The following is a 27,982-nucleotide window of genomic DNA, read 5'->3' on the forward strand; positions in this document are numbered from 1 at the left end:
ATTACCAAATGAATATAGATGAGAGTAATGCGAATATTTTTTTAAACTACTGTCATGAATTGCGATTTAGAGGATCTCATTATGTGGAATATTTTATCGAACACTGATTTTCTCTTATCACATTCACTTAAAATAAAATCATCTCATTATCGGTGAACCACCATTGTAGATGCCACATATAATAGAGTTTCATGAGTTATTCTTGCTCAATTTCACTTCATACTCACACTGGCTTATATTGCATCCACTTGGAGACAGCAGCATCCAATGGCGTCGATAAAAGTATGGAATGCTCCTCGAGATTCTGATTCAAATCATTCTCTTTGGCTAGCAATTCCTCAGAAATGGTTGCCAATTCACTGGAACAATGAAAGAAACATGATTAAATATTAGATAAATAATTAGAAAAGTACATATGTATATGATATAGCGCGCAACCAGAGTGTTGCACTTGCGAATCAAACATATACCTAACACTTGCGATAACATTTGAATTGATAAGACTTCCAAGCACTTAGAAATCAATGCCAATTAAATTGCAATATTTTCAAAGAGCTTCCGGTTTTAATGGCTATTTATTTCCTATCTCAAGTGTTCTGATGACAATTGGTTAGCGCTTGAACAAAAGCACTTGGTCTGTGAAAGAGGGACTACATTAGGGAGAATTTATGGCCCCAATTATTGACTCCGTTAGAACAGTTGGAGAGTTAATCATAGTGTCAAATGGCGGGTAATCGATGAAATCAAGTTTCACATTACTTCGAAAAATTTTCGAATTTCGATTCGAATTTCCATCATGGAAATATTTAAAAAATAAATCATAAATTTCAATAATATCGTAAAACAATTACGATTTCTTTAAAAAGTCCTGATCAGTGAATGTTTATAAATATCTTTTTTCGAATTTCGAAAACGCCTTCACAGTTCATTCTGGGTGTCGAAATATTTTTTTCCGTATTTTCGAAAAACTTGTTTGCACAGCTTGTTGATCAATAAATTTTTCCATATTTCGAAAATGGCCGTACATTTCATTCTGAATGTCGAAAACTTTTTTTCGAAAGCACGAACTTCCAAAACTTGTTGATTACTACATTTTTTCGAATTTCGAAAATGCCTTAACATATCATTCTGAATTTCGAAATATTGTTTTCGAAAACACGAATTGTCACAACTTGTTTATTAATAAATTTTTTCAAATTTCGAAAATGCATTGAATGATGAAAACTGTTTTTCAAAAACAAGAATTGTCACAACTTCTTGATTCATATTTTTTTCGAATTTCAAAAATGTCTTAACATTTCATTCTGAAGTTCGAAATATTGTTTTCGAAAACACGAATTGTAATAACTTGATTAATACACTTTTTCGAATTTCGAAAACAACTTCATATTTCATTCTGAATTTCGAAATAGTGATTTCGAAAACATGAATATCCACAACTTGTTGATTAAAACAATTTTGCGAATTTCGAAAATGCCTTAACATTTCATTCTTTTCGAAAATGCATTTCATTCTAAATGTCAAAAACTGTTTTTCGAATTTTTGAATTTCGAATCTTCGAATTCCGAAGATCTACAAAATTTCAGAATGACATCATTTTCGAAGCACTGTTTTTAACACGAACACAACTCTCGCCAGCAACGCGAGCTCAACTAGTTCCCCATTATATACGCTCAGTTTAATCTAAACCTTGTCACCCCCCATTCACCACGTACTTTTCATAGTTCCCGAAAAACTGCAACGTCAACGACACCTGATTCATGATGAACGTGCAGAGATCGCTATCCAAATGATTTTGTATTTGTTGCTCGATTTGCCGGTTGAATTCCTCCTTATTGATTTCATAGCTTGTGCTCTGCGAATTCAGGCTATTCGTGCGCTTCGTGCCACTAGCGTGTTTAGTGGTTATGGAAGTCTGTTTTTCGGCATCCTTGCTCTGTTTGCTTTTCTGCTTTGTCTTCTTCGCTTGTTTCTTTTGTAATTTGGCGATTTTTTTTAGTTGCTTTTCTTGCTTGCGTTTGCGTTGCTCACGCTTACGCTCCTCGAATTGCAACTCCTGCAAAGGATTGTTGGGCGTTTCCAGTAGTTTGGAACTGGACCGACCCATTTCACAACTTCTTTATTATTCTTATGCGTATTTCTTTACTTTTATTTTTTTAAGTTTTATTTTCGAACCTTCCAAACATTTAACCGTTTTTATTTTCTTATATTATATGCACCTTTATATATTTTTTTGTTCACGCGTCCGTTTGCATCCACCGCCGATCGTTCTTCTACTGTTCGCAGAAATTCGCAATGATTGCAGATCGCCCGGCGAGTTATCGCTTTTTGCAATCTTTGATCAAATCTTACTTTTTTATTACTGTTTGCTGTTGTGTGTTTAAAATAGATGTTCGAACGCCCGACTTGCTACCTTCTTCTGCCTCATTATTAAATTGCATTGCATTGGCTAGTCACACACACACACAAACAAAGTTAACTTCATATCGTCTATATCGTCTGGCACGTGTTGTTGTGTTGTTTTTGTAATAATTTGATTTGATTTTCTATGTAATTGATAATTTCTGTTGTCATTTCACTTAACTTGCAGTTGTTTAACTTTTTTCCTTCATTTTTCTGCGTGGTACTTTGTGATTTTTTCGTCCCTCTGAGTAATGAGTTGTGAATGCAAATATGTATTTAACTTTATATATGTATATGTTTGTATATAAATATATACTCTTATGAGCACGTACAGTGTTCTCAACGTTTAATTTCTGCGTAAACATTGTAAATCATCTGCTCAAATAAGAGTATAGGTTGGCTGTTGGTCTGCAGTTTAGGTCAATGCTACATAGTATGCAATATCAAGGACAGCATATAAAATACCAGAAACAAAAAAAAAGTTCACTTCGGTATTACACCCTTCACAGGTGGGGGTTTTACATCATAAAATTAAAAAAAATGATATTTTTGATCGGTTGTCTTGTATGTCAGCTATATGCTTTATTGCTCTGAACTGAACATTTCGTTCGGAGGATGCAGCGAGGATATTTTCGACAATAATCTGTGTCAAATTTCGTAAAGATAATTTGCTAAACAAACAAGTTTTTCTAACAGAGACTTGAGCTCGATCGATCAGGTTCTTTGGCAGCTATATCCTATAGTTGTCCGAAATTAGCAGAACAGCTTCTTGGGGAGAAGATGATGTAAGCAAATATCGGGTCTTGAATTGATATCTCAAAATTGAAGGAGTAGCACGCATTTAAATACACGGTAATGGCTAAATCGATTTATTTCTTCACGTTTATCATATAAGGTGAGGCGTTTCAAGGTTCTCCACTTTTTTAAAGAAAAAAACACAGAAACTTCAAATTTAATGTGGCATTTTTATTATCATTCGAAAGAATATTCCTTGGCATTTATTTTTGGAAGACTGTCTCTTACAAATGTTGGCCGCGGTTACCTCTCATATAGTCCATCTGTTGAGTCTAATTTTCGATGACTTGTTCGAGCATATCGACTGGTAAATGGCGAATGACACGTTGGATGTTTTGCTTCAAGGCTTAAATCGAAGCAGGATTGTCCGCATTATTTACATATCTCCATAAGCAAAACGTTGTAATATCACACAATCTGAGCCAATCAATCATCCCAAAACCGGAAATTATTTGCTCACCGAAGTGTTCTCTCATTAACTCCATTGATTGATGCGAAGTGTGGGAAGTGGCGCCATCTTGTTGAAACCAAATGTCTAAGAGCTCACGAGCTTCTATTTCAGGTCGGTTATAGCGCATAATTTTTGAAGAAATATGGACAGATGATTCCACCGGCTCACAAGCCACACCAAACCGTTATTTTTTCTGGATAAAATTGCAACTCTTGAGTCTTCTTAGGCTGCCCTACGTCTTCATATATGTATATAAATATATAATATACTTTATTGATGTCTAACATTTCTCTCCGGTTGTTTCAAGCTTCTTTCTAAACATTCCCTGTCCAGGGTATAAAAATATAGCCTATTGTTTTATCTTAAGAAAGCGAAAAGATAATTGAGAATCGATACAATATATTATTTATACTAGAAGATACAATATTTTATTTATGCTATAGAGAAACAAAGCAAATTGTATTGAATAAATCAAAGCTAAAGGTAAAAATTTAAGCTCTTGGGTTCATTTTCTTGAACGGTGAGACGGCAAGATGCGATGAACACTGTACTAAGGATCACCTCTTCAATTTGTAGAAGGATACACTCTGGTTTAACATAGCCCTTTAGCATATCTAACTCGGCTTTTCTGAGAGAATTGGAAAATATTTCTATAAGGACTATTATTCGCTTCAGCTCAGTTAGTTCCCTCACTTCCAACTCACTACGAGGTCTCGGGCTATTTACAAATACTTATCTAACTTCTTGTCACACATATTTTGACAGACAGTTTGACCGATATTTACCCACACATATTATACTCATATAAAAAGGTATTTATATGTTATACGAGTATATCAGTACGAGCATATTACGATTAAAATCGTTGTTATCTTCAACAGGTGGAATCCGTACAATGGACTTTCGATAGGCAATCACCGGAAGATCCCAATGGCGAGCTGCGTCACCTGGCTGAGTTCTTGGCGAATAAACAATTTGATATGGTCATTAATTTGCCAATGAGAGGAGGCGGTGCACGGAGGTGAGAAATAAATCAAGTATAATTAATTAATTAAACATGGAAAACGGCAAGACCGACAGAAAAGTAAAGGAAGAGCAGAAAATATAGAAAATATAATTTAGATGAAAATTAGCTAATGCATAAAATTATTTGAGACGATTCTTTGATCTAAGGCATGATCTTCTTAATGCTCAAAAAGTGTTTTGTCATCTGAAGTTCAGAGTATGGTATAATATGGTATGGTATAATAAGGAATCAAAGGGCCCTAAAGACTCCCAAGCATATTTGAGCACCTACTTCACAAAATTTTTAAATGCTACTTTTGTTTGATTTAAGAAAAGATTATGTATAGTGGTCGAACCGAAACTCGCATGTTAAATATATAATTATATCTTTAATATCCCTTCCTGACTTAAGTTGATGAGAAACCCATTCTCATGGCCCTATTTTAACTGACTCTTTGAATTATCTTGAAAATCTAATAATTCTATCCTCTACTATTTCTTACAGAGTGTCTTCATTCATGACACACGGCTATCGCACCCGTCGTCTCGCTGTCGACTACTCCATTCCGTTGGTGACCGATGTCAAGTGCACAAAACTTTTAGTTGAGTCCATGCGCATCACAGGCCGTCGGCCAGCAATGAAGACTCACACTGACTGCATGACTTCCCGTCGTATTGTTAAACTACCCGGTTTCATTGATGTGCACGTCCATTTACGTGAGCCTGGTGCCACACACAAAGAAGACTTTTCAACCGGTACTGCAGCCGCTTTGGCTGGTGGTGTGACACTTATTTGCGCTATGCCTAATACAAATCCTTCGATTGTGGATCGTAACAGCTTCCAGGTCTTCCAGGACTTAGCCAAGGCCGGCGCACGCTGCGATTATGCGCTTTATGTTGGCGCTTCCGACACAAACTGGCAGCACATTGGCGAACTGGCTTCACAGGCTTGCGGTTTGAAGATGTATCTGAATGACACGTTCAGCACGTTGAAAATGACCGACATGACAGTATGGGAGAAGCACATGCAAAACTGGCCGAAACGTGCACCAATCGTATGCCATGCCGAGCGTCAAACTATGGGCTCGGTTATACTAATGGCGCATTTACTCGATCGTCCTGTACATATTTGCCACATTGCGCGCAAGGAAGAGATTATGCTAATACGCGCTGCAAAGGAGAAAGGCATACGCGTGACCTGTGAGGTTTGCCCACATCACCTGTTCCTCTCCACAGATGACATTCCCGCAATTGGTGACGGGCGTGCAGAGGTGCGTCCCGTTTTATGTACACCAGAAGATCAGCAGGCGCTGTGGGACAATATGAACTATATCGATGTGTTTGCCACAGATCATGCGCCACATACGTGGGAGGAGAAGAACTCTGAGAAGCCGCCACCCGGTTTCCCTGGTTTGGAAACCATATTACCACTGTTGCTTAAAGCTGTTGATGATGGTCGCCTCACATTGGAAGACATACAGAATAAATTCTATCGCAATCCCAAACGCATTTTCAGTCTACCCGAGCAGCCCAACACCTACATCGAAGTAGACTTGGATGAAGAATGGACGATAAATAGAGAGGAAATGCATTCAAAGGCGAAATGGACACCATTCGAGGGCATGAAAGTGAAGGGTAAGGTGCATCGCGTTGTCTTACGCGGCGAAGTCGCTTTCGTTGATGGTGAGGTACTCGTGCAACCCGGTTTCGGGCAGAATGTACGCAGCCAATATGGACGCAAGTCGCTAATGCAACAATCCATGGAATCACTTGATATTTTCGCCTCCATTGACGGTCTCGACAAGCCGCAAGATCGCAGTACCGACTTCCTTTCCGATTCACTGGCCAACGAAGCGTTCGCCAAGTTATTGGCCGAACCACCATCGAAGGTGCATTTTGCCGGTGATCCCAGTTTATTGCGTCCCATCTCTCCTTTGCCACGCATACGCTGCGACTCAGCTAGCAATTCGACGCTGCGTGAGCTGCTGCCTAAAAGCCATCCCAATGCGCCGCCAATCAGTCCCGTGGTACACAGTCTACTCAACAAGCACATACTCTCCGTTGACATGTTCAGCAAGGAGCATTTGAATGAAATCTTCAATTTGGCACAGTTATTGAAGAGTCGTGTCTCCAAAGATCGTCCTCTGGATGACATTTTACGTGGCAAGATTATGGCGTCCATTTTCTATGAGGTTAGCACTCGTACCAGTTGTTCCTTTGCCGCAGCCATGCAACGTTTGGGCGGACGCGTCATCTACATGGATCAGACAAGTTCGTCGGTGAAAAAGGGTGAAACTTTGGAGGACAGCATCTCCGTCATGGCCGGCTACTCCGATGTGATTGTGTTGCGTCATCCAGAACCGGGTGCAGTTGCAGTAAGTAAAACGCAATTTTTTCATTTAATTTTAAAAATAATATTTTTTATCGTTCTTCACAGCGCGCCGCTAATCACTCACGTAAACCGATCCTCAACGCCGGTGATGGTGTAGGCGAACATCCAACGCAAGCGCTGCTCGACATCTTTACCATTCGTGAGGAGATCGGTACCGTTAATGGTCTCACCATCACAATGGTTGGCGATCTAAAACATGGGCGCACGGTCCACTCTTTGGCACGTCTCCTTACCCTGTACAATATCACCTTGCAGTATGTAAGTCCGCCGAATCTTGGCATGCCAGAGGAAATCGTACGCTACTTGGCTACAAAAGGTGTCATACAGAAGACTTTCAACTCCATGGAAGAAGCTTTGCCGACCACAGATGTACTGTATATGACACGCATACAAAAAGAACGTTTCGCCACCGAGGAGGAATATAAGAAGGTAGGAAAAATGTTTCAATTGGAGATAAATAGAAGCAGATTGTACGAACTCGTCTTGGTTTCGAATATATTTCGAGCTTGATTGAAATTAGGTTAATAGAGAAAAAGATTATATAGGTGGCTACAGATTGTAATTAGATTATTCGAACCGGAGAGGCAAGTTTCTTGCAAAAAACATCTCAAAAGATGTTGCCACACGCTTTATCTGAACTTTGATCTCCAGGTATCAATGCTGAAACGTCTTCTAAAATGAGAAGGCCTGGAATATTGAATATTGTCTTCTAAGGGAAGGTAATAGAAAAAACAAAAGAGCGATCTATAGTATATTAAATCTTTCGAGGTGGAACAGTACTTGGAAGTATTTCGTTCGTACAAAAGAAGTTAGATCTCCAGTAGAGTAAATCATTGGAGCTCAAACAATACTTGGAAGTCTTTCGATCCCGTAAGGAGAGCTCAGCTCAACTTCGAGTTCTTGAAAACGTTGAAAATTCAAAGGATTTGGCTTCAAAGACCATGTTGTTTTAGTTAAACAAAAAATTACTAGGGTTGAAGGGCTGAGCTTTTCAATGCTGTTTTTTTCAAGGGTACTAACAGGATATAAAAGAAACATTAGGACTTAAGCCCATTTCTATAACACTACTTTAGCTTATCTAACTTTCTCTATTTTCTCTTCTTCCAGGCATGTGGCCACTTTGTCGTCACTCCCAAGCTAATGACTCTGGCGAGTCGTCGCACAATCGTTATGCATCCACTGCCACGTGTCTTCGAGATCAGCAAGGAGTTCGACTCCGATCCACGCGCCGCCTACTTCCGTCAAGCCGAGTATGGCATGTATGTGCGCATGGCATTGCTGGCGATGGTCGTGGGTTCGAGAGGCTAAATGCCTACAGCCATTTCTTCCTACCCACCCCGCCCCCACAATGCGAAATAAAAGACATTTTCGGTACAGTTATGTGTGTGTGATTTTACATATATTTTTTTTATAATTTGTGTAATCTTTTATAAACTAAGAAACATATTTTGTAATAAACTACAATTTTTTGAAATAAAAAAAAACAAATTCAATCGTGTTTTTTGCTAAAAAAATAGTTTTTTATAATATATACGATATTTTCATAGCTAAAATGCATTTAGAGAGTTTAACGGTGCTTATCGTGAAAATTCTCCAACTATATTTACAGTTATCAGGTAATCATGTGCTTAAACTAATTGTTTAGTAATAATTTTCTTGTTACTTTTTGTGCTTAAATTGCTAAACATTGATTGCTATAAAACTAAAACAATAACAAAAAAACGAACGAAGTAAGCTTTTGCGAGAAAAACCTCTCCAAATCAGTCTTCACATTTCCACCAGCGCGCTCTGAACATCAACCCCCCACAAGCTCAATCGCGCATGCGCATAAATTCAGATTTATTTTACGAAATTTATTTGCTCCAACAATTTCTTCGAAGAAATTCTGCTTTCTTAAGCTTCAAAAACGCTCGATATCCACAGCGGTCTCCTTCACATGCACTTGTGCATTCACCTCATCACTCCAGTGCGCCTTCTTCTTTGGCTTCGACAGCGTGTTCGTCAAATTCAATTCACTGCCCATAAATGCCGAGTTTAGATTACCGGAGAGATTACCAGAAGAAATCACCGAAACGGCGGGATTGTATATGGGTGTTGGTGGCACGGAGTTGCCCTCTTCGAGACTTGTGGACGAACGTATACTGTTCTCATCCAAACTGCAAACGCGTGCGGTGTTGCCAGCTTTTCCATTTGCGGTGCGCGGGCAATTCTTGCAATGTCTTACTCTGCAAAAGAGGAGAAACAATTAATTTAAGTATCAGTGTTTAACTTTCGTTTGTAGCACTTACTTCTTGCCGCTCTTGCAGCTGACGAGAGATACTAGCACAGCTAGTATGACCATGGCAGCGAAAAGACCAGAGAGTCCGGCGATCATGGTCATCATCTCGTGTGGTTCGCCATCGGAAGTCACTTTGGTTACTGAAATTATATGAAGAAAATACAAAATTTAGAGATACTGTATATTTTCTTTAATTGAAAACTTTTAACAATTTAATTAATAATTATGCCTTTGGTCACTTAATCCTATTACTATAATTGATCAATTTAAAAGCCCTTATATTCTATGCAAGTTTCAGAAAAAACTATTTTGTATTCTTGTGGATCATGAAAATTTCCATAAATTGTTCGCAAATTGGTTACAGTCATGGAAGAAGATATAATTGATCAATTGACAGTATTTTTTAAATAAAGTTCACCATAGCTTGTTTTGGTAATTGTTCTATATTAGATCTTAGGGTTCGCAAAATATACATACAGAAGTTCCAAAGAACTTATCACTCGGTTTTTACTTTAAATTGTCACAATCTCCATTGAACAATGTGTCCCTATATTAAGAAGCCTAGTTTGTTCAGATTAGGAGACCGGACATTTTAGATGAATGCCCTTAAATCGTAATCCTTAGTACGTTTGCAGTGGTCTTCATCAAAAGGGGAGTATCTCAGCCAAGCTGATTTTTTATTTTCATTGCGGGTGTTTCTTTACGTTTCGGGTCCTAAACTTAGCTCACAACCCTGGAGAGGGATATTTCGTTTTCTCACTTTATTTCGTCTTCAAACGGATGTTTTTTGGCTACCCAGAGGATACTTGGTCTAAGACCGGTAGTCGTGAACTGTTTGAGATTATATGTAAAATAAGATAGAACTTTCCTCACTTGCGTGAACTTCTACACATGGCTCCATTCAAAACAAGAAGTTTGTTCAGAGATGAGAGCTTCAGGATCAGGGCTCATAGACACTATATTTTCTCAAAAAGTATATAATTATAGTAAATTAATAAGATAAGATTTCTGTAGACTCTGGAGAAACTCCAATATGACTCTCTTATATGGTTATATGGTTGTTAAATGGTTAAAATATATTTAAATTATGGGTTCTTAAGGTTGTGTTGAAAATTTGTATAAGGTATTCCGATTTTTCTGATTATCTTGAACAAAGCTTTTTCAACCTATCAAAGTTTTATGAAATATTAATCGTAAAGTGTAAAAACAAAAAAAATTTCATGGAATACAGAGAAATCGTAAAAACAACCAATAATATTTTATTATTAGTAATTATATTTTTATACTAGGCTAGGTTAGGTTAGATGGCTGATCAAAGTTCACGCAAGTGGCCCGCTAAATTAAATCTTTTGGGAAACCATAGAAAAGATATTTTTATACTAAGATGGAGTTGAAATTATTAGAAGCAAAGTTTTTCTGTCGAAAATTTAAGAAATTTATGATGCTATGATGGTTGCCTTGGTTCGCCTCTTGTAGGAATGAACTGTGCTAAATTTATCCTTTGTTTGACAATGGTCTAGATTTAGTCAATACAAGTCAAACAACTATTGGTTAAAATAACCTAAGAACCATTTTTTCGCAAAACAGCGTATTACAAAAAAACCGAAAATCGCTGTCAGATATGATAACCAATGTATAACCATTTTATAACCAAACTCGAATTTGGTTTCAAAATGAGTATATGATAACCAATATGTAACCAATACATAACCACTATATAACCAAAACATAACCAATATATAACCAAAACATAACCAATATATGTATAATCAAAACTCAAATTTCGTTTCAATTTGAGTGGTTTCTGTTCTATCGCTTTTTCTTTGCCTGTAAACCTTATTTTGCATTTTAGGTGACGATATAGCATGAACTTCTGAATCAAGGAAAAGTCACGAGATAACTAGTTGTGAAATGTGGTAAATAATTTTGTAGGAGAAGACTCATGCTGCGTTTTTCGACTTATATAGACTAATATTTGCTATTTGGTTTCAAAATTATTTGTATTAATTCAACGTCGTGGTTTTGTTGTCTTTATTTGAGCTAAAACTTTTAAGACGCATTTTCTGCGTAAATAATATAAAAAAAATATGATAGTGTATCAAAGTCAAACTCATTCACTAAATGCATATATACTATATATGTAGATATATGTCGCATATATATATAAAATCAAATCCCAAAACAAGAATCAAGAATCACTAATTAATTTGGCGGCTAAAAACTAATTTTATTATTTGTTTTGTTTTGACCGAAGGTCTCAATCATCTTAACACAATCATCACCCACGCCTCGAGAGGTCAAAAAACTATTGTCACACAATATTGTCAATATAAATGCCGTTAGAAAGATATGCGAACATTTGTGTTTGGCTAATTAATATGGACACATGTCCAGCAATTTATGCAAATTTTACGGCTCATTGCTTTAATTGAGTGTTGTGTAGGAAAAATTATCGATTATTGTTGCAAATTAATATGCCAATTATAGGGCAGCTGGAAACCGCAAGGGAGCATTAAAATAGCAACAACAATATTCAGGTACAAAAAAGCGATTAACATAAATGTTGACTTGGGAAACAATTTGCTTGCCCACTTCGCCGGCGCGTGTTTACACTGGGGCTGGCATCTAGACTAGGAGCCAATGTATGTGGTTCAAATAGGTACTAAGTGGTTGTCCGATTGCTTGATGTCACATTTGTTACAAATTACATCAGTTTCCTTATCGGAACTACCTTTACCGACTAACCAACAATTTCATGGAAATACATTTGAATAAGTTAAAAAATGCAAGAAATCGTAAACAAAACTAACAGCCGGCGACTGTTGTGGGATTGTGGGTTGAGTGCGAGACTAACACAGAAAATGTCAATGGTTCGATTCTCGAAATGAGGGAGCAGAAACTTATAGAAAAAAATTATCAGTGTATTAAAACTTTGTTAAACAGTTTATAACTCAAAGAAGTGCAATGAAAGCAGTTCACCTTATGATAAATTTCATTACGTTTAAGGGGCGCCATATATTGGTTAAGCGCCACGGCCCAGCAACTTTCAACTTGCTAGCTTTAAATCATTTGTGTTCTCAACTTACAAATCAACACTTTCAATTTTCAATTGACCGCTTGTGTTCTGCAATTATGTAACTTATGCTGCTGCAATTTGCATACAACATTTGACATTCGCATTTGATATAATTTAGTACTTCCCCTGACATTTAACGCCAATAGTGAATACTTTGGTTCTGTGCTCCTTTCACTAATCGCTTTGGCTTCGGAAGTTAAATAGCTTTTAGTTGAAAAACTACAAATTTGATCGTAGAATGTTGACAAGCTGACTATGTACACAATTATATATTTACATATTAACAATGTCGTGTAGAATGCGTGTCGGAAATGCGTTGAAAAGTGAAAGTTGCCTGCGTTTTCATAAGCTATTTTTAGCAACAGCCGCTGAATTTCCTAATTTTATGTTTTAAAGCCGTTATTTAGAGACATGCGTCTAGTCAATTAGTCAATCATTATTTTTAGCGAAATACATTAATTAATATTTATAATAGTTTAATGAATTATTGCTATTTGGCCTGTAAGTCTGGCATAACTTGCTATAAATTAATTTCCTTGTGCCGTTTTAGAAAGTAAACATGGAAATTTGCACTGTTTCTAACTGAAAGGAGTGTCTTAAAGTAATTTTTCCTGTACCAATTGTTTATACAATATTAAAACAATTATGCTGCACAGTGGGCTGAAGTCAAAAATTTGCCGAACAAATTATTTGCTCTTAAACTCTTTAGAAATATATTAATATTTTTAGTTCTGTGTAGATATAGTATATAACACGAGTAGTACAAAAATAATCAAGTGCATAAATATTTTTATAGGAGAAAGCATGTAGATTCCTTTGGCACCACAACAAGATTAGAAATTACGATCACTGCAGAGCTTTTTAGGAGTGTTTGCTCGAAAATTTATTAATTTATTTTACTTACTAAATTTAAAAAAAATATTTTTAAAAAAATTATTGAAAAAAATATTTTTGGAGGTCTTTATATGATTTTAGGGTGATTAGAAGTTTTTGTTCGAAAATTCATTTTTTATATTACTTATTAAATTTACAAAAAAATGTTCAAAAATTATAGGAAAAAATATTTTTGCCGTCCTTATATAGTTTTTTAGAAGTTTTTGTTCAAAAATTTATTCATTTATGTTATTTTTAGTTTAAAAAAAATATGTTTTCAAAAAATTATAGGAAAAAATAATTTTGACAGTCTTTATATATTTTATAAGTTTTCATTGAACTTAGCATGTTTAGAATTTTTTGCTCGAGAATTTATGTGTACATATATTCATTATTATTTTCAAAAAATTGTAGAAAAATATTTAAGAAATCTTTAAGGCAATTAAAGATTTTTTTAACTTTTCATTGATTTTAGTACCACTGTAGGCGTTATGAAAATGGTATTCAGAACAGCCGGCCAAACTGGTTGCTTGCAGACACTTGATCACAGCTTTCTTTAGAGCAAATATTTATTATATTATTTTATTATACATATATTATTACAAAATCAATAATAATCAATAGCTAAATGTGATATGAAATTAATATTTATACTTTTGCTTGCCAATATACATATTATACCGCTGAAATAGACATTTGATAATAGAAATATCAAAACTGGATCACCAAATACTAATTTTTGTTAAAAGTCGAGTCCGTTTTCTAAAATTTTGTAACTTTCTCACACGCCTGATTCCAAATAATTCTTTAAAAAAATAAAATTTAATAACAAATACCGAAATCAAATACAAAAACAAATTTTATGCGAAGTTTAAAAATTAAAAAAAAATATTTAATTTTAATATTAAAAAACAACATTAAAAAAATAATTTTTATGTAAAAATTTAATTAATTTTTTTATGTAAAAAAATTTTAATTTTTCTTTTTAATTTTAATTGTTTTAGCTCAAAAAATGTATTAAAAAAAAATTTTTGCAAAATTCAAACTAAAAATTGAAAAAAATTTAAATTTTTAAATTTTAAATTTAGCTTTTTTTAATCATTTAAAATTTAAAAACTTAAATTTTTTTATTTTAATTAAAAAAGTATTTTTTTTTTTTGAGTATAGATTTATGTTTAAATGTCCAATTCTTAGTTTCGATTTGGCAAAATTTTTTCAATTTTTAATACCACAAAATACTCAAAAAAATTTAATTTTAAAATTAAAACAAAATTGAATTTTTAATATCGATTTTACATTAAAAAATTAAATTTTCAACTTTTAATATAAACTTTGAGCCAATATCTTTTAATTAAAAAATGTTCAACACCGTAGATAAGTATACATATTTATGCTCATACTGCGCAGAGTGACACTTTACTTTCATTTTTACTTGTAATAAATTTCTGTATAAAACGATTACAATCTTGTTCGCAGAAAAATCTTACACTTTCGACCAATATCACTCATACCACACGTAGTACCCAATTGGTACACACTAAGTACATACATATGCATATATGCACATTTACTGCAAATTCTTAGATTGAGATTGTTCTCGAAATTGATTATAAAACTTCCAAGTAATTTTTACAATCAAAACAACTTTTTATTTAAATAAAACTGGTGTCTGGTTGGAGTGCCCACATATCACATATCAGAATCAAGCCACCAGGTCGTATGAGTAATGTGAGAAACCAAATTAAAGTGCAAATGATTTTCTGCTTGAACTCGTTAATTTAACAGTACGAATTGCATTATTGAACACAATCATTTACGCATTCTCATTAAATCTTCAAATCAAAAACAGTTTTACATTACCTCCACACCAACGATGTTTACGACCCACCAAATGCAACACTTTAGCAACATAATTATTTGAAGTTCAAGTGATTGTAATGCCACACAGCTAATGTGAGCGGTAAAAACATAGATCGCACGAGCAACTGCGTTTACACATGCGTATGATTATGTGAGTGTGTTTGTGTAATATTTATTGGCGTGTTTACGATCGCAATGAATAGTGAATGAACGCGTCTGGCAATGACACTGACAATGGGACGGGTGCATGGCTGTTTACTTTCGATGCCCCCAATGGGTTAAACAATGTATGCAGCAACGCCAACACCAGCAACAAATATGCGTAATAGATATGAGGACATATTTACATGCACTTGGTTTAGAGCAATTGCAAGCAATTAATTGCACACCTATTTAAATACATACATACGAGTACATACATATATAGGGGTATGTCAACATGAATTCAATTGTTCTCACATTATTATGAGCAGGCTATTGTACTAAGTACACGTGTAGGTACATTTCTATTTTGTGTAACAATTGCAACAATGCGGATTGTTGGTTTTGAAAAAATCGCGTCATTAGAAATAAACAGTTATTGGCGACATATGACATTTTGAAATATAAAGACTACTTAACAGTTACGTATTGCTCAACACGCCGCTTGGGAACACATTTCAATTGTGTGCTTTGGTGTTGTTGTTAGGTTTTTTTTCTATTTTATATTTTTATTTATTTGTTTAAACATCAAAAGATATGTATTTAGCTCAATTCAGTTTTTAAAAATGAGAGCAAAAATCGAAAAATAACTGACTATTCATCTTACAGAATTTTAAGCTTTAAAAGCAGAAAATAAATTTTTTTGAAGAAATTATATACATACATACATATGTAAAAATTAGAAAATTTGGTCTGGAAATATTGATTGTAAAAATAGTCCAAAACTATCGATTGAAACATACGGCTCGAAAAATTTAAAATTACCGTTTAACAGAAATAATCGAAAATTATCGATTAGTAAATATAAAAAATATCGATTAATAAAAATAGTTGAAAATTATCGATTGTTAAAAACGAAAAAACGATTATCGATTAATAATAAAAGTCGAAAGTTATCGAATAATAAAAATTATTTATTGCAAAATTAGAAAGATCGGGCTCTAAGTACTAAAAATAATCGTTTAATAAAAAAATAATCGAAAATTATCGATTAACAAAAATTATTCCAAAGGGCTTGAAAAATACATGATTAACATTTATTAAAAATAGTCCAAAATTATCGATTGTAAAAATACGAAAAACGGATTTCAAAATACTGAAAATTATCGATTAATATAAAAAATCAAAAACAAATTTTTAATAAAAAACGAATAATTTATTGCAAAAACTAGAAAATAGGGCTCTAATAAAAAATAATCGAAAATTATTGGTTAACAAAAGTTAACGAAAACTATGACTTATAAGAATAAGAAAAATGGGGTTCGATACAAGGAAAATTATCGATTAATAACATATGTATATGTATCTAAAATTATCGATTACTAAAAATAATTGAAAATTGTTTATTGATTGTAAAAACTAGAAAAATGGGGCTTGAAATATTTAAAATTATCGATTAATAAAAAATAATCTAAAATTATCGATTAACAAAAATTTTCGAAATTGTTACTCGTAAAAATAAGACAAATAGGGTTCGATATACTGAAAATTATCGATTAATAACATTTCAGTATATGTGACCTGGTCTACGGAAAGGGGGCTTAGGTGACAAAAAATCAATTTTCACTTTTTAGTTGATTCGGATGGAAGATGAAATGCTTTTTCACGTGATAGAATCCAAAAAGTCATAACTAGTTTTCGCACGTTAGCTCCTTTTTCACAGACCAGGTCACATATATCGAAAATATTATGAAAAAGTTTTTCAAATGATAATTCAGCTAGGGTCGTGTCAGCTTCAATAACTTTTCAGTTGACATAATGACCAGAGTATACCTGATCTCCATATACTATACATACATATATCGTGCTCATAAAACAACTATGTAAGACTGTGGGCACAGTAAAAATTAATAGTTTTTTATCTTAGAAGAATAATACTATATATAGTTTTAGCACACATTTATCTTCAGAATTTATCTTCAACTGAATGTAGACTACTAAACTTACTACGTATTTAGCCTTATGCAAATGATACTCACTTAGGCACCCAACAATCTTACTTTGCCATTTATTGGAAAACTGAAGCTGAATATTACGAAAGACTAGTCTAAACCCCAAATAAGGAAAAAGCCTCTACTTGAAGCCTCTTCTGTTCACTATGTGATACATTCACTTGTGTGCATTCGAATTTATGCAAATTTCTTCCAAATCGTATACTAAATTATAAATGAATTTCTAATTAACAAACTGTCAACATGTGCTGAATAATTAAAAAATTTTTATCTTCGCATTCATTAACAACATTAACGAAAAAACCAAAATCATTCATTATGGAAAAATTGACTAAAGCGATATCAACCTTTCATTGACTGATCAGTTCTAAAGATGAAATGAGAAAACGTGAAATTAACATAATTCAACAGCGAACACGTGATAATTAAAGATTGATTTCATTATCATTTATAGTTAACAAATTTTATTACTTGCTTTTATGTGAATTTGTGATTAAAAGTTGCGATTTAAGTTGTTAAAGCTTAAATTAGTTGAATGTGTTCTGAACTCTTGATTGTTACATTTATTAATTTCGAGATTAATGGCAGGCGATGAAAGTTTAATGAAACTTTATTTTGATATGCTTTTAATTAACTTATTTAAAAGTATTATTTTCATTGTTTACAGTTATTGCTTTTAATTATAATTTATATTGAAGCGACTCTGTAACCCATAAAGATGACACGAGGAGAGAACGAGTTGAGACAAGCCTTTTCATTGAACTTATTTTCCACCACAATTACTCTGAACAAATTAGCATATGTTTTTGGGTTAGAGTGTATTTTAAAACTTTCCATTTTTGCGCTGCATAATCAGCTTACTGAACGCGCTGACGCCAATAACTTTGTGCTCGCGCGGTATTCAATTACAGAAATGTAACACACGTCATTTAGAGACGTGTTTGTTTTAGCTGGTGGGAGTGTAAGCTGCATAACCGTTAGTTTAATTCCGTTCAAGACAAACATTGACGTCTGGTGTTGGTTAAGAACAAAGCGCATTTTGCATATAAACAGATCAGATCAGTTATGTGACGTGAAAGGGGAAAAACTGCAGGAAAACATGATTAAAATTAATACTAACGGTGCTTTAATCATTACACTTTGGACCATAGTGATTATTAACTCAGTTAGCTTATACATAATTAAGTTCCGCTATGTAAACCTTATGTCTGAGAAAGCAATAATATTTATAAATAATGGCTTTCAACATTGTAACGTTTTCCAGGGTTTAAAAAGGGGTCCTTCAATATTTGTTGGATAGGTGACTGCCTTTTGTGAAATTGAGTCTATTCACTTGTCTGCAAAAATATTAGACTAAAGCAACAACATTTTCTTACAATTAACTTTTTTAAGATGACAGTAAAAATCGAATAATTGAATATTTATCTTACAGAACTTTTAGCTTTAAAATCAGAAAATAAAATTTTTTAGTTATATAAAAATGGGAAAATTAGGTCTGCAAATATTGAAAGTTATCAATATAATATAAGTAATAGAAATAGTCCAAAATTATCGATTCTAAAAATATTGAAAATTATCTATTAACAAAAATAATCGAAAATTACCGATTATTAAAAATAATTTAAAACTATAGCATGTGAACGTAATCAAGCCAGGGCTTGAAATAAAAGAAATTATCGATTAATAAAAATAGTCTAAAATTATGGATTGTAAAAATACGAAAAACCGTACTCAAAATACAGAATATTACCGATTAATAATAAAAATCGAAAATTATCGATAAATAAAAAATTTTTCGATTAATAATAATAATCGAAATTATCGATTAACAACAATTATCGAAAATTATTACTATAAAAATGCTTGAAAATTCTTGATTCTAAAAACTAAAAAAAGTTGTCTCGAAATGTAAAAATTATCGATTAATAAAAAATAATCGAAAAGTATCGATTAACAAAAATTATCGAAAATCATCACTTGTAAAAAGTTTTTGTTATACAAAAAGCAACAACATTTAATTACAGTAATCAACTCCTTCGAATAAGTAAGTATTTCACTGGCTTAAAGTCTTAATTTGGAACCATACAATCTCCCCTGATTCAAGCAGATCGTCCTTATACTTTGCTCGTGGTTTAAAAAATTAAGAAAATTGTGATCGAAAAATGGCGTGAGAGCATTAAAATGTTAACAGGGATATCCATTTCAGTTGAAGTTTTCATTGTAAGTGTAGTTTATTTTTATAAAATTTTGACAAGCTAGAAGGTAAGTGAAAGGCAGAAATATACACTCGAAATGCTTTGAGAGTGTTCAATTTTGAAAGTAAAGAAGTACATGTGACTATTAATTCTAATAAACTTACATATGTTAACCCTGCTGTCACGCTGAATAATAATTGATAAAGCAAGGGAGGCGGTGTGAACGTATGAGTCTCGCAGAATAAACATACTTCGTACTACTCGTATAAGGACTTTTTGAATTGAACTGCATTTTTTCTCCAAGATCTGCGGCGATTAGTGATAAAAAGTGCTTATTCTATCGTCAAAGTCGTCGTTCAGGAGCCTTCTTGGTCAGATTTGGATCTGAGAGACTTCTTGTGTTTTCGAAACTCAAATAACCCGTACGTAAATCTCGTTGGAAGACTTGGCCTCTTGATTGAGGAACGAAAAATATTTTTAAGACCCTTAATTAAGAATTAATAACTTCTTTATTTCCTTGTTCGACATGCCGCTCATAGACTATAATAAAATTTCTTCTTAGACCACGTGAAACTTAAGCTTTGAAAAAATTCACACTTCTAATTGAATTTCACAAATATTTTCGATGCTTACAAACAATTAAAATAAGTACATATAAAATAGGTAAAAATGTATAACATCTATCAAGATCTAGTGAATATATACATATACTTGCATGTTCGCCGATCAATTTCAAAATTATCCATTCTAGCTGCGTTCAAAATAAAACAAAAACTTTTATTTCACATGTGTGTATGCAAATGAATAGCTCGTTCACACCTTTTTTCTATAATGTGCGGCAATTATGCAAATTCGGTATAAAAAAATCGCCGCAGTAAAGGAATATGATAGTCGTGCGTGGCTAACACGTTTTACCACTTTTCCGCATTTGCGGTTGGCTCGATCAATAACCATGATTCGATATCTGTATTTCAAGTGGCGCAGACAGCATGGTTTCTATTTCAAATGGCTGAAGATGAGCAGCCAGTTTAGAGTAGGTAAATTAATGCGATGGCAGAATGTCAGGCAAGTGCAATATTGCAGTGATGCGATAAGGCAAACAAACCTTTGGTAGTGCAACAAAACAGGTATGTTAACATTGATTTGCATTAATAATTTAATAATGGATTAGCGTCGAAGTTAAGACAGCCTAATTGCTACGACTTAAAGGGGGATGCACAACAATTTTTTATTAGCTGGTTTGCGCAAACTCTATTGCACCAACAGTATCAATATACTGTAAAAGTTGTTTAAAACAAATTTTTTATTAGCTGGTTTGTGCAAACTGTTGGTGCAATAGAGTTTGCGCAAACCAGCTAATACAAAATTTGTTTTAAACAACTTTTACAGTATATTGATACTTCCACAATTGGTTTGTACAACACTGTTTGTGCAGTTTGAGTTTGCGCAAACAAAATAATTAAAATTTTGTTTTAAACAACTTTTAAAAGTAAGAGTATTTTATTGTTTACACAAACCAGTTTGCGCAAACTCCATACAATTAAGTTTATAATTGTATATATTATATATTACAGCTTGAAACTTCTTAGCACTGCAAGCACACTTAATAATTATAAACAAATACACAAATTGCATGTTTGCTTAAACTTTTCCGTGTCATCTCCGTGCATCTCCAACGAGTGGGAAATTCCATTAAACATTCATGTAGTATATACTTTGTGGATGTGTACTGCAGTTTGAGTGCAACAACTGTGTTTATTTGTATGTATTTTGTTTATTTGTATGCTTGTTGAATTTCACAGCTTGTTCAACAATTTGTAGTCTTAAATATACGTATAATATACAGTTTGCACACAAATAATATACCTATACTTAATTCAAGTGCACTGATATCAAGTGTCGGAACAATTTCCGACATGCATTATGATTTTGCACTGAACTATTGCGAGCTATTTATTCTTCTATATTTATTTGAGGTTAGTCATCCTTAGGATCCATGTCATTAATATTAATATATAGCTACATATGTACTATATCACATTAATTATTTATCACATCACCTATTTGAATTGCCTTTAATTGACAGTCAATAGACAGTTTGAGTTGTGCAAATCGATTTCAAAAGAGCCTCTTGCCATAATACCCCACTTTTCTAGCAATTATACAGATTTAATATTGTACGAAAAATTAGAAAATAAGGCTTTGACATCAGCATTTCTATGTTAATGAAGACTTTTCGCAAAAAAAAGATTTCCGATTGTTATTTACCGATTTTTCTAATTGGAATCATTATTTATGCTTTAAAGTAGTACAATTACTATAAGAGGATACTCGTACAGTTTAAATAACATGAGAGATCCTTTTTCGAGACATATACAGAACAATTTTTTGAACTGCAATATTTTAGAGTTATCCCGATCATAACATAGTTGGATTTCTTTCAGTTACCATCGAAAAAAATCGACCCAAAGTGCTGTAGAAAACTGTTGAAGACAAAACTCCCCGTCTTTCATAAAATTAGGGAAAACATTGAATCAGTTTAAGTCTTATCTAAAGTAAAGAAACTCCTAATTGGACTTTTAAGATAGTTTCAGCAATTTATATTAATTGTTCTCAATTTAGCATACAATTACTTATTGTTACAGTCAGGTATTTATCTGTTATTTATCAGTTAGTATTTGATTGACAATAAGTTAATGCAAAAGTTCTCATACGAGTACAACCCTATAAAGGTTGCTCAATTAGAGGTGCCTAAGGGGTTGGAAATACGTTTAGCGTATTGAAAAACTGAAGTGTTATTAGAAAATATGTCAGAATGTCAGAATATCGAAATATCGTCAATACCAAATGTAACAAAAAAAGATTTTTCTGAACAAAAAAGTCACTACCAACTTAGACCTACCATCTGTAGGTTTTACGGACAAAAATATATAATGAAGTCCACAAAATGATTTTGTAAAACGATAAATTGAATAAATAAAGACCTTTCAGACTTCGACACTATGCTTGTTGCTTGAAAATTAGCGACAATCTTATTATAAAAATGATAATAGAATAGTTCAGAGACTACCTATCTTTTATCTCTCACAATGATAACAATTTTACACAGAGTATCGCTCTTTACTAAAAAAATGCAGTATTCTTTAAACAAAACGTATTTTTCAGCCTTCATGGCATATAAAAATATATAGTATCACTTACTTGAATCCTCCACTATAAAGCGTTTGGTATGCGTGGCCTTCATATACGGATCCATTTGCTCCTTATTTATGGATATGCCTGAATCCATGTGATGTGTCATTAAAATTTCGAAATCTCAAGCGAAAATAATTAAAAAAGTAGGTTAACAGCGCCTTACTTCGAGCTGAGCGCTTGTGTCTTCACCGCCAGACAAGGGTTAATGAACTGTAATAAAAGAAGCAGATGCTGGTATATTTAGTGGTATTCCAGGCTGCGTGTGTTAGCAATTTGGTGATATTTAAACAAAGAAAATGCTTTAAGTCCAAAAAAAGCAAATTGTTTTCACTACCAATTTTTGACGCGACCAAAAAAGGGTGTTTATGCACACATTAGTAATGGCAACAAGTTTTTATGAAATTGAGCAATTAATTTTTTCACTGTGATTTGTCAAATAAATCGACATGGTGAAATTCATTTTAAACTAATTATAGTAATTTGAGCTCGCATGGCGTTGGATTGACAAAAAATGGAAAGTAATCAACTGCTCAGTTTTTATTCGAATGAAAGTGTTCCGCTTCTCTGAGCAAGTTTTTCGCGCGTAAATGATTGACGACACTTTTTGTGCGATGATATAGCGAAGTCTATTTATAAATCATTGCAGAACTGTAAATTAAATAAACTTGACTAACTCAAATAACGGTAATCATAAAGAACTATTAGACAGCGGAGATTAAATAAAATTAAAATAAACATTTTAGAGCATGTGCTTTGAGTGCTTTGAGTCTGAGGTAACTTTTCAGTTTGATTTTTTCTTTCACCTCCTTCAATTTTTCCACTATCCTTGTCTAACTGGAGCGCTCGTTTGATCTACACGTAGTTTATGTACTATGTATGTATATATAAGAGGACATCTTATTTTGTTGTTTTTGTTGTTATTTCTACTTGTTTTTGTTTATATATATGAATATAATACAAATTCTTTTAGAAATATTGCTTCAGAAAAAAAATCCCAGAAATTTTGAAGCACTTTCAGGATATTAAATTCCTAATCAGAAAACTTATTTCGTTCTAAATATTTCGAAAATCGAGTTTAAAAATTTTCTGTATATTATCGGCCTGAAATGTAAAACCACATATCATCAAAGATATAACCATTTTATAACCAAAACTCAGATTTTGTTTCAATATGACTGGTTTCTATTTCGATTTTAACCTCCAGCTGTCAGATATAACCAATAAATAACCATTTCATAACCTCAATATGAGTGTTTGATAACCAAAATATAACCAAAACTCAGTTTTTTGTTTTCAATATGAGTGGTTTCTATTATATTATTTTTCCTTCGCCTATGAACTTATGAAAAGTGATGTTACATTATTTTGCATTTTAGGTGACGATATACAGATTACTTATTGGATGATTACCGAAGATTGCCTCCAATGTTATATACATTAATATATAGAAATCTAATATATCAAATTATTATGTAGGTATTCGGGAGTTGGATCTTTAAGCCATGCAGTGATGGACCTAGCTTGTAAACATATCAATTTGATATGCCATTAGGCTGACTCGAAAAATATTGCAATATAATAATATTGCAAAGAGGAAACCCACAGAAAATTTAATCAGAATAATGTTCCTGTATACCAGTATACCCGCTAGATGTCGCCAAAGTAGTACTGTTATCAAAAATCATATTTATATTCCATTTGTTCATATTAAAGCTTTGACTGATTAAATTTTAATTCTCTTCGCCCAAGCAATGAGCTGAGCTGCGAATGGCATACTTTCTGAACCACAAACTTACAAACATATGTATGGTATATATAACAAATCTCTCGTCGGCTTTTAAATAAAAAGGCGGAATGTTTTAATTAACTGCAGTAATTCATTAAGGAATATTATATGACAACTAAAAGGGCAATTAAAGCCAAAGCAATAAATTTCTCAGCGTGTGTCATGCACGTAGAGACCGCAGGAAATACATTTTCATAAATCTCGGTTATCTGCTAAATAATTTAGCTTGACTAAGAAATATGAAATTTATTACTTATTATATTTTAAGCATCTAAACTGTGCTATTTTTGGTAGCTCTTCCTGCCATATACTCCTATAGAGTGTTTGCGCAGCTACCCAAGTTATCACACATGCAGAAATAATCACAGCTTTTTTAGATAAAGAAATACAGATTTGCTGTCAACACCGTGTTATTTTTAATTCTGCGTCATAACTTTAACAACAATAATCCTTACTAAATTTTCTTGATTAAAACTATAACTAGCTAGATAAGAAATTAAATGGAATTCCCAAGCACTTGAGTGACGCTGTGTGATGAGGGCACACTTGTCAATAGAAACAAGAGATGCGATTAATGTTAGTAATAAGGTCAGAGAAATACAACTTTTTAATATTTTTAGTTGGTCCGAATTACTTGAAAACAAACCCGAAATTAGCACTGGATTCTATAGTAAATATCCCATAAGTATCGGCTGCAATATTGAGTAGTCGAAAAAGTCTTTTCGTATTTTGTCAATAGATGACGTTGCAGTCGTATATGTATTTCGCAATATTTCGTGTTATTAAAAATAAATATAATTTGCTTAAGCTGCATTTTTATGATCGCTTTTTGTTTGAAACTTTTTTATCTTTTTTACTCTTATCACAGTTAGGGCGGAAATCGCAGTTTCTTTGCAGAAATTTTATAAAATTATTAAACTGCATTTCTGCCTTTATCACAAATTTGGAAGGAGCATTATAAATTGTGCAAAAAATTACAATTAAATATTTGTTGTTATCGAAATTTATATTTTGCAGCCAGACAGAAAAAACGTCAAGGCATAAAACAAACAAATATCATGAAATATAAATAAGTCGATTACGGAGAAAAGCTGTATTTATTTGCGAATTCTAAACGAATTTATTTTGTCTGAAAATTTAGGTCTAACGCGTCATTGTAAATAAATAATGAATATTTTTTTTACTTCAAAAGTAAATAAATATATGAGAAATATCTGAAAAATAATTATTTGTTATCTTAAAAATCTTCAAAATAATTAATTATTTTTATATACCCTGAACAGGTTATATTAAGTTTGACACGATGCTTGTAACATGGTAAAAGGAAACGTCAAAGACCCTGTAAAAAATATAGTATAACTACATGATTAACTGGTCAAGCAGAATCGATTTATTCATGGTCTGTCTGTCTATGTATACGAGAACTAGTCCTCCAGTTTTTGAGGTATTGAGCTGAAATTTTGCACACACCCTTTTCCCTTCTTTCTTCTGTGAGAACATCCATTATTGGACCACTTTTGCACAGAGTTGCTTTCTGGTTGCCACGCTCCTAGTAGGACTATCTAGACGATTTATGTCTACAATTAACTTGTTGCTCACTGACTACTTGAATTAGATAAGTAGTATGAAGTCAAATGTTTAGGCACTAATGACCGCGAAAAAGTGACACGTTTGCAGTGCAAAGTGAACGATCGTAATCAAGTGCTTGTATGATGACTTCTTCATTTGACAAGATACCTTTACGAAATTTTGTATGGGCTTTTGTCTAAAGCAATAATGCAGTCTCCGAAGAAATTGTTTAGATCAGATCACTGTAGCATATAGCTGCCATACAAACTGATCGATCAGAATCAAGTTTCAAGTTCTTGCAAAAAATCGTTTTTATTTGCGAAGCGCCTTGCAGCTGCGGCGTAAAAAGAATTTTCTTAATATTTTTATTGCAAACTTCTTTGTAACGGTGTATCCTTGAAATTTTTATATTTAATTTTTCTCTTTTTTAATATAAATTACGCTTAACTTTCGCATAAGATTAATATACTAAGATTAATACTCTGTTTTTTGAAAAAAAATGAGGTTTCAAGCAAATATGAATCCGAACAACTAATAAAAAAAAACTAAATTAATGTATTAATGTTACCAATGAAGTATAATTAAAGTTAAAAATAAATTAATTATCAAATTCAATTTTTCAAACTCAAATAAAAATTTTCAATTCAAAATTTCAAGCAAAAAATTTTAAGTAAAACAGAACACACTCTAATTTACTATTTTTAAATGAAATTTTTCAAAGATATTTTTATTGCTGTCTACAAGTCTCTTTTGTCTGTAGTCCTTTTTGTTAACAAAAATTATATTAAATAACTTGAAATGTATAGTATTTCCGAATGAGAATATTAAATACAAAACATAATTTACTTTTTCACAACTTTTTAACAATAAAAAATATTATCATTATTAGTTTTTTGAATTTTTTGAAATAAATAATTTTTTTATAAATAATTTTTTTTTTTTAATAATTAATTTTTTAAATAAATTTTTATGTTTTTTTTTATAAATAATTTAAATTTTTTGGTTTTAATTTTTCAGATACTTAAACTATTTATTTTACTTAAACTTTTTTATTTATTAATTTTTTTAATTTTTTTTAATAAATATTTTTTTTTTTAAATAATTCTTCCTTAATAAATAATTCTTTTTATTACTTTTTACTTTTTTCACAATTTTTTACAATAAAAAAAAATATACATTTTTTGAAATTTTTTTTTGATAAAAAATTTTTTTCAATAATTTTTATGTTATGGTTAAAAAATTATTTTATTTTTTTTATTTTTTCAGACACATAAAATTTTAATTTCATCGGGTGCACCAGTGAAATATGAAATCAGTGTTTTTATATAAATAATTATCATTATTCTATATTTAATGTGCTCAATTTTTTTACTCACACTTTTAATACAAATTTTCTTGAGTTTCAAATTCACCGCTTTTTTTATAAAAAATATATTGCTGTGCTTCCATAAAATTTTTAGCGCCTTCACTAAGCGAATATTTCACTATTTTATATACACTGAATTTCGAATTAATGCAATTCGTTAGAATATTCTTGAAACTGTTAGCACACAACACAACCGTTACCGTTGACTTACTGCGTTCAACTAAATTTGCGCGCCACTTTAAAAAGTAGGTAAGCTAACTTCGAATTCAAGCACAATCAAATTGAAAATTGGTGCACCGCGAGACGAGTCTTGCGTTTCATTTCAAATTACTCATTAACCAGTTTTCGGTTCGGAGACATTCGCACGGCAATACCCACGAGCGTGCAGCGATCTACAAAATTTAATATATGCGACTGCGCGTGTGTGTGTTCGTTTGGTTTAAGTAAGTCACTTGTTTTTCCAAATTTCCAAAATGCTTTCACTCGCGTGCGCTTCGGAATGCCTTATCAGATCTGCACAGCGGCGTTCTCAGCCGTTCAATGCAATTGCTGAGAGATGATATCGCACTGCTGACGCCTTCATTA

The 27,982-nt window shown here is 32.6% G+C and overlaps 3 protein-coding genes across 4 annotated transcripts in view; 1 reads left to right on the forward strand and 2 right to left on the reverse strand.

The window, feature by feature from the left end:
- LOC115065955 (uncharacterized) overlaps positions 1–3,250 on the reverse strand; it is a 7,083-nt gene extending 3,833 nt beyond the window's left edge. The window contains exons 1-2 of the mRNA XM_049454174.1: positions 1,716–3,250; positions 228–359 (exon numbers count right to left, since the gene is read on the reverse strand). Coding sequence (XP_049310131.1) covers positions 228–359; positions 1,716–2,107 — 524 coding nt within the window. The 5' untranslated portion in view covers positions 2,108–3,250. The remainder of the gene's footprint in view (positions 1–227; positions 360–1,715) is intronic.
- The window catches only part of LOC105223708 (CAD protein), a 22,527-nt gene extending 13,997 nt beyond the window's left edge, over positions 1–8,530 (forward strand). The window contains exons 5-8 of the mRNA XM_049454168.1: positions 4,531–4,670; positions 5,160–7,029; positions 7,092–7,475; positions 8,154–8,530. Of these exons, the coding sequence (XP_049310125.1) occupies positions 4,531–4,670; positions 5,160–7,029; positions 7,092–7,475; positions 8,154–8,354 (2,595 nt within the window). The 3' untranslated portion in view covers positions 8,355–8,530. The remainder of the gene's footprint in view (positions 1–4,530; positions 4,671–5,159; positions 7,030–7,091; positions 7,476–8,153) is intronic.
- Positions 8,419–27,979, reverse strand: LOC105223687 (uncharacterized). Of its 2 annotated transcripts, none has more exons than XM_011201468.4 (4): positions 27,609–27,979; positions 22,683–22,886; positions 9,335–9,464; positions 8,419–9,271 (listed from the first exon to the last, which is right to left on the reverse strand). In XM_011201468.4, the coding sequence occupies exons 2-4, from the start codon at positions 22,780–22,782 to the stop codon at positions 8,947–8,949; spliced, it is 555 nt and encodes a 184-aa protein (XP_011199770.2). In that variant the 5' UTR covers positions 22,783–22,886; positions 27,609–27,979; the 3' UTR covers positions 8,419–8,946. The 2 variants fall into 2 exon arrangements, with proteins under 2 accessions (XP_011199770.2, XP_019844927.2); XM_019989368.3 differs by having other exon boundaries at positions 27,408–27,979.
- Between the last annotated feature and the right edge of the window lie 3 nt (positions 27,980–27,982).

Source organism: Bactrocera dorsalis, chromosome 4, assembly GCF_023373825.1.
Source record: "Bactrocera dorsalis isolate Fly_Bdor chromosome 4, ASM2337382v1, whole genome shotgun sequence".
In the NCBI taxonomy this organism is placed as follows: domain Eukaryota; kingdom Metazoa; phylum Arthropoda; class Insecta; order Diptera; family Tephritidae; genus Bactrocera; species Bactrocera dorsalis.